Source organism: Aplysia californica, unplaced genomic scaffold, assembly GCF_000002075.1.
Source record: "Aplysia californica isolate F4 #8 unplaced genomic scaffold, AplCal3.0 scaffold00043, whole genome shotgun sequence".
NCBI lineage: Eukaryota > Metazoa > Mollusca > Gastropoda > Aplysiida > Aplysiidae > Aplysia > Aplysia californica.
The window spans coordinates 526,329-533,961 of record NW_004797313.1 but is presented as its reverse complement, the minus strand read 5'-3'; the positions used below and the strand labels follow the sequence as shown (position 1 = coordinate 533,961).

At 37.5% G+C, this 7,633-nt stretch overlaps 1 protein-coding gene across 1 annotated transcript in view; it reads left to right on the top strand.

The window, feature by feature from the left end:
- LOC101853915 overlaps window positions 1-7,032 on the top strand; it is an 18,706-nt gene extending 11,674 nt beyond the window's left edge. The window contains exons 17-23 of the mRNA XM_013079197.2: window positions 505-612; window positions 1,237-1,389; window positions 2,923-3,048; window positions 3,581-3,770; window positions 4,252-4,356; window positions 4,939-5,032; window positions 5,405-7,032. Of these exons, the coding sequence (XP_012934651.1) occupies window positions 505-612; window positions 1,237-1,389; window positions 2,923-3,048; window positions 3,581-3,770; window positions 4,252-4,356; window positions 4,939-5,032; window positions 5,405-5,471 (843 nt within the window). The 3' untranslated portion in view covers window positions 5,472-7,032. The remainder of the gene's footprint in view (window positions 1-504; window positions 613-1,236; window positions 1,390-2,922; window positions 3,049-3,580; window positions 3,771-4,251; window positions 4,357-4,938; window positions 5,033-5,404) is intronic.
- Window positions 7,033-7,633: the final 601 nt, after the last annotated feature.

Below are 7,633 nucleotides of genomic sequence, written 5' to 3'. Positions count from 1 at the left end.
GGGGGGGGGGCACCATCGGCCCGGGCGTAGAACATTGCAAATACAAACGCGTCACTGTCTTTTTTCCCCCCGGAATCTGATCATTTTTACAATGATAGACTAGTCTTGACGTAGATCTACGTAATGAATTGTGTGATGGTCTAAGGAATCAAAAGTTGCCGTATGCTAGGCTCACAGCAACACAACTTTTTGGCAAACAACCGAGATGACACGGGCTAGCATTTGAACGAATCAGTCTTTTTTTTTTTCACAGCTCATAATATGCAGGCATTCAGGCACCACTTGTTACTTTTCTTTATACATTACTTGCTCTGTGCCAGTAATTATCTACACAAAACCTCATGTTTGCTGTAACGAACACTTGGATTGAACGAGATTTTAGACCTTGTTGAATCCGAGTTCCATGTATTAGGTGTCAAGCTAAGTGTTTCAAAACAGTGGGAATTTGCAGCTGACAAACACAATGATTTTTTTGTTTTAACACGTATTTGCTTCCAATATTAGGACACCTTGTACTGCTTCATGCATGACCGATACCTGGTGGAAGATGTGATGTACATGGCTACTCATGACTTCTTGTCTGCTATCACAGAATATAGTGGAATAGACAAGGTTTGGGCATTTTTCTTTTCTTTTTTTTACTTTATTTGACTACTGTGTGCAAGGTTAACAAATAAAAAATGATGGTTTCTCACATTGTACAAGATCATAATAATAAAGTATGTAAGTATGTATTATAATAGTTACAAATTCTGTGAGAAAATGTACTTAAGTAAAACAGTATTGATATATGATAAGAATCATAACATTATTGTAAGCTCTGCTATGCCCATATTATTCCGTTAAAAAGAAATGAGCTACTGGAAAAATTGAGTACATTGGGAGAAATGCTGTAAAAAACAATGGCATAGAGAAAAAAGTAGAGAAATGTAATCTCTTCTTATGTATGGGCACAATGATTTTGATGCAAACTGATTCAGAATTTAAAGAGTGCTTTTAAAGGAAATGAGACGAAAAAATGTATAGTGAGTATAAAACTTTGAGTTTTGAGTATCTAGTCTTGTCATACTCATAAGTTTTCCTCTTTCATATTGGTTCCAAAAGTGTAATTATTACTCTTACATACAAATTTCAGTGTAGAAACAATTTGAAGAATTCCTCATTGATGAATTTCATCAGCCATTTCAATGAGAAGTATCCAAACCACATCATATTCTAATTGTTTCTTTCCCATAGATGCTTCAACTCCTTGGCCATGTCCTGGTTGGCAACTTGGATGCGTCATGTCTCCGCTATGTTCTTCTGATGTGTGACTTCATATCTGCCGTGGACTGGAGAGAAGTGGAAGATTTCAGGGCATTCACATCAGTTGTTTACCCTTTTCTCAATGTAAGAAAAAGAAGAACAGTTCATTTAATTAATTGTTATGTGTGAAAAGTTGATTTTAAATGGCTTGATATTTCATCTCTAGTAAACATTGATTATACAAAGCTAAAATTACTTTTGAAAATATATAAATGCATCATTAACCCTTTCAGGGTATATTAGCAATAAATTGGCCCCAGGAGCTGTCACGTTTTATGTTGTGTGATAAAAGTCATATCCTGGAAGAGTTAATACTTGCTGTAGAGCAATGCCCTGTTGTGGGCGAGGCTTTACTTGTCTTGCTCAAGGAAAAACTGTGGTGGTCAATACTCCAGAAACTATCAACATACAACAACGCTTTAACTCTTTTTATCCAGGCTACGAGTATACTCGTAATGAGGACCAGTCCGGGCTACGAGTATTCTCGGAACAGCGATACGGTCTCGTCAAAGAAGCTAGTTCTGCTTTAATTACAAAAATACGCAAATACGGCGATGCTAGCTCTGCCTGAATATTTTAATTTTCCAATGAACAGTGGTTTCTTTGTTTTTGATGGGTGTAGAAGCTTGAAAGATGTCTCGAAAACGCACATTCACGACCGACGAAGTACTTTTTGAAGTGGCGCTGGTTTGTGAGGGGGAATGATACTAAATTGATGATAGTGACTCTGAAATAAGTGCCGTAAATTCCTTTGTGGATGATAAGAAACATGACTTAGACTCATCTAATAGCGATTTAGATCATGGTGAAGGGGTCAGTACTGGAATCCATGTTCGATGGGTAGGGCTAGATCTAGATCTATAAAAATCCAATGGGACGTTGTGGGCGCGGCAATCAGGGTCAAGTTCGAGGGTTGAATATACTTCAAAATCTACATTGTGCTATTGGTGTATTTCCTAACCACATACATTTACAAAAACTACATTCAATTTCTAACATAACTGCCAAATTTCCTTAAAACCTTAGAGTAAATGTGAGAAGTATAGCACTTTCAACTATACGCACTGACTTCCGACTCATACGGTGCTGCAGCCCCAAGACGGGTACAGAGTCCGTGGGGGTACGGCTAGGATAAAAAGAGTTAAAATTTTCAAGATCACATGTACCTACCATTTCAGCATTAGGCTACAGAGCCTGAACACTTGGTAACCTGAAAAACAGACACAATACTCTCGGCTGTAGAACAACATGAAATTTATACAGTTCTGGAAAAGGAAGTGGTCATCACACTACTTCACACACTAATAGGCAAAAATGGCTCTGCAGCATACTTATAGATTATACTTACTTGTACTTTTCAGATTATAAACTTTCAAATTTGAATAGCATTTTGCTTTATATCTAAAAAATGATTTTTAAGTTATATGGCTTACATAATTGGTGATAAGAGAAATTATGCTGTGCTGTAATATTCAGAGAACAATTTACTCTTAAAAACCTTTAACTTCTAAGACAATGTCTTGTAATGAAGGTCTGGAGCCAACAACTGTTACAGAAACAAGACCCTGTTTTGGGATCTTTATCTTATGCATCACTAAATACTCAATGTCTTTTCAGGAAGATGACCTCGAGAGCCTCCAGATGAGTTATACTTCCTACAGTGAGAACAGAATTTCTCGCCAGAGGGTTTCCTCTTTCATCATCCACATCATACTGAAGTACAGAGAGCCTCGGTTTCATGATGTAAGCTGTCCTAAATAATTGTTTTTGCAGAACAGTGGAAACCACCTTCAATATAATCTTTTAAGTTTTTGTCTTTTCAATTTCATCTTGTTCTTTGCGGTGAAAAAAGAAAGAATGAAGAACCCAGTTTGACAAATTTGTTTGCCGAAAGTCAAGTTCTGTATGTTGCTCTGAGACAATGATAATTGCCACTGAAAAGTACATCTTTCACTGCAAAGGAAACTGTGTAAAATCAGAGCATTGTATTCAACATCCATACTACAACCAGATGCATCATATAGGCTACATTATTCTTATTTACAGAGAATGGACCTATACATAAGGACCCTTTCTTTTGTATATATTTTACTCTCCAGTTATTTCTGTTTGCACAATAATTATTACAGTCATCACATCAGTGTATATTTCTACTCAAGCAAAGCGTTGTGGAGACTCAGTGAGCTTTGGGGATGGGTGTACTTTTATGTCACAGATTGCATCCTCTCAATATGTATGATTACTAATCAACAGTATTACATTTTCACCCTGACAGCTTGAAAACAGGCTGGTGGCCTTTCAGACCAGTGAAGGGGGACAACTGAATGAACGGGAGTTCAAAGAAGCTCTTGACAGCTTGTTGCCCCTGAGCAATGAGCGCACCAGGAGGCGGTTATACATGCAGGCTGAGCGAGCTGTGAGGTGGGACGGCATCATTGCAGCAGTGCCTATCATGAGATTGGCTCGTATCCTTTTATTTTGTCTTTTACATTTTACCTGTATTTTGGACCATCGATCATCAAAAAAAGAAAAGTCTGTCCCCACCCACCTCCCTTTTTCCCCCCGGTAGAATTCTCATTCATTATTTTTAAGCTTGGTAATATTGCTCAAAGAGTAATTAAATCTGGCCATAACTGTTTTGCAACGATTGTTTCATCCAGGTGTTTAGAATAAAGAGAAAGTGGCATAATATGGCAATCACATTTGCTCATTTTTCAAATTGTAATTTTAATGCCTCTGATAACAAAGCATTACCTCACCCACATTTTTTTGTTCTCTTCTGTGTACTCTACTAGGGGGGGGGGGGTTGTGGCGAGGATTGGATTGGGGCTTTGGGGGGGAGGGGGGTGTTGTGGCGAGGATGGGGGTTCTGGGGGGGAGGAGGGGTTGTTGCGTGTTTTTTTGCATCCAAAATGACAGTAAAAGATTTCCTTTCATTGTAGCAAGAAATCTCTGGTTACCTTGCCTTACAGCAGATCACTAATCTGGTAAAGGAAAACGTTGCTGTCAGAGTGGCAGAGTGGAGGGACAGGCCAAGCAGTGCTGGCTCAGGTACACAACGGTTGTCTTGTATGAAGAACAGAAAACATGATATGGATCTATAGTATAGTTCGCTTAAACTGAAACCAGCGGGACAGCTAGATTTTCTTTAATTAGCCAGGTTTTCAATTTCGAGAGGTTGCTCAAATAGAAGAAAATGTTTATTTTCTTTCGGTTTACCGCTGTTTTCGGATGAGCTGTGTGCAGTTTAAGTGGACGCCACTGTATCTTCGTGAAGTGAAGTTTGATTCAATATCCACTTGCTTCTTTCTTTTTCCATGTTCCTAATCTTTTATTAGATCTCAGAGGTTCTGTTCTTACCTTCATTAGAACACACCTGATTTTTCTAAACAATTGTTTATTTTCCAATAGGATCGTTTTGTATTCACTCGATACTTTAGATATGATGCGTAGCTTTAATATTTTTGCTTCTCACACGTGGTTGTATGAATATGAACATGTATCTGAGTACAAAAATAATTATGTACCTTCTTTCTGTTGTCAAAGTTGGTGACTAATAGAGTCTGAAGAAAAGACCATCATTCTCCTACTGCTAAATGTAACAAATATTCTTTCCATATGATCTGTTCCCAGTCCCTCGTCAGGGAGACGTGACTCATGAGATCATAAGTTTCGACAAACTTCTCTCTCTGTCCGATGTGAAACTAATGGCTGCTAATATGAACAGGTAAGCAGTACATTAAAAGGTAATTTTTGATTATTTTTTTACTGTTTATTCAGTTATGGAGTTACCTGAAGCTATCTATTAAGTTTTGTGTTGAGGCTTATTTTGATAAATACAGTAAATAAAACCCGGGGGGGGGGGGCCTGAAAAACTTAGGCGTGCCCATTTCAAACTTAAAACCTGCCTGAAGGGATATATGCTATAACCCATTCAATATGTATTATTGTTGCAAATAGAACTAACTGTAGATACAGTAGCCTGTTCAGTTGACATGACCATATTTGTACAAAAATCAGCACATCTTTGAGAAACCCTAAATTTATGCTGTTCCTCATATATGTGTACACTCATTGATTCATTCTGTCTTGATTTCAGACAAGCCAAAAACAGGGAAGAAAGAAAGACAACTTCATCTCAAGATGATGATGAAGAAGACTGGTGAACAGAAAGCTATTTATAAAACTATCCAAAAGAATTGATTGAAGGATACATTGCTCATAGATTAATAAAGACAAGAGTACAAATACATGTCACTTTCAGTTTCATTTCTATTGCAGACCCTGAGCAAGTGTATAGCTTGGCTCCTTAGCTGAAAGCTTTGTTACAGTTTATGCAAACTTTTGTCTTTGGTTCATTATTATCATTGAATGGTTAGATCATTATTTTGTTGTAAACAACTTGTATTGCTTTGAATTCATCAAGGGCAATGAAACACTGACATTCTTTTGTCATGAACGTTTTCTCTTTTGTTACTTTACTTCTTGTACTTCTATGGAATTGATGTTGATAGAAGGAATGGAAGAATAAACTTAATAAAGAGCAAAGAAATGCCTTTGCTAATTTCCTTCGCCATGTAGACATGGATGCCCATTTGTTTGCAACTTAATAATGCAGCACAGGTCAGTAAAGATAACAAACATGACCAAGATGGACTTGCTTTGTTTGAAAACATGGTTATAGTCAGATTTTGTTCTTATTGACTGAGACCGTCTTAAGACCCTTGCAAAGGAAGATGATGTGAAACAAAAATAAACAAACTTTGTGTTAACGATCACTAAGTTAGACTCACTCCACATTTTGGTGCCCTCAGTCCGACTTTGTGTCCTTGGGAAAGGCGCTTTACAAGAGTTTTCCCATTTGACTCGCTCCTATAGAGATGAAGGTCAAATTCAGTGGTCCCGTCTCTTAAATAACCTTAAAGTGTTGCAGAGAGTGTTAAACCTCTACTCAGTTTTGCACCTCTGTTGTATATCGTGTCAGTTCATGTAGTGTAGGATTTCCTGTCTTTCTGTTGTTAGAGAAAAAGATCTGATGTTATTGGATGGCGAACAAAAAAGAAATATGAATTACACCTCAGCAAAAAGAGAAAAAAAAATCATGTGAGTTAAAAAGTAAAGTATGGAACATCCGAAATTCCGTTTTTGAAAGAGTGAAACTTTAAATGTTGCATCAATCAAGCCATAGTAGGCCACGAGCCCTGGGTCTTCTGTTTAAGGGGGGGAGTTTGTGCATGCTGCTGCGATTGCTGCTGAAAAACGTAAATTTGCAATGGAGGGCCTGCTTACCAGCTAGTATATAGTACAAGATGCAAAGTAAGCCTCAAATAAAACTTACAAAAAATATGCAATGAAAACCGCACCCATCAGAAGTTGGTAATGTTAATAATTTTCTGCACCTCAGCAACCGACTAGTTTGTGAATTGATGTAAACTTGATACACAGAGGCTTATTCAGAACTATTCATTGATAACTGCTCGAAAAGTCTGCTTGCCATTATAATGCATGACATTTCACAAACAAAAACAGTGAAATTTTCATGCTCTGCCTTTACTGTATTTAATAAATTATTCTGAGCAACATAAAAATTTTCCTTCATACTCATACATCCATTTCTTGCTACTGTCATCCATACTATGCTTTTTCGCCACTTTGTCTTTGGTGTGGCATACATTAATGTATGACTGTAAGTAAAAGGAATTAAAGATTACCATTTTAAAGAGTTAATAGCTTTTTATCTTGAAAATTCTTCATTTTTTGCCAGTTTATCACGAACCTCATTATACCGCCAATCTTGGGATGAGCATGAAGTTTGGTGGAACAGAGGGGCTGGCGGGAATAACAGGGTTCTCATAAACTAGTGTTTGTAGCCTAACACTAACATCAAGGGAAATGATTGTTCTGTGTAATCCACAATTAAAAAGTGTCTTTTTGTTGGTTGATTCCATGCATTTACTGATTTAGGGCCAAGTCTTCTCTCTCCCTCTCTCTCTGTTTATGAGCATGTGCACGAGTGCAAAATCAAATTGAAAATTACATGCTCTGTCGGATCAGAGGCTATTATTACATGTATTAGAAAAGGTTGTTTTCTTTAGTAGAGGTTTTTTGGCGCTCGCAGCTGCATACGGTCATATGAGCGCCAGAAGATTAGAGGTGTTACAAGAGAGTAACAAACATTAAAAAGAAGAAGGGGAGATAAGGACCATAGACGTTTCATAGGAAAGAAGAAGCAAATCACACCAGAGCACCCGCCAACCACACACTTAATAAACGTTTGTGACCGACAAATTTTGACAAACCCATTTTGCCTGAAGTCTATTAGTCAGTC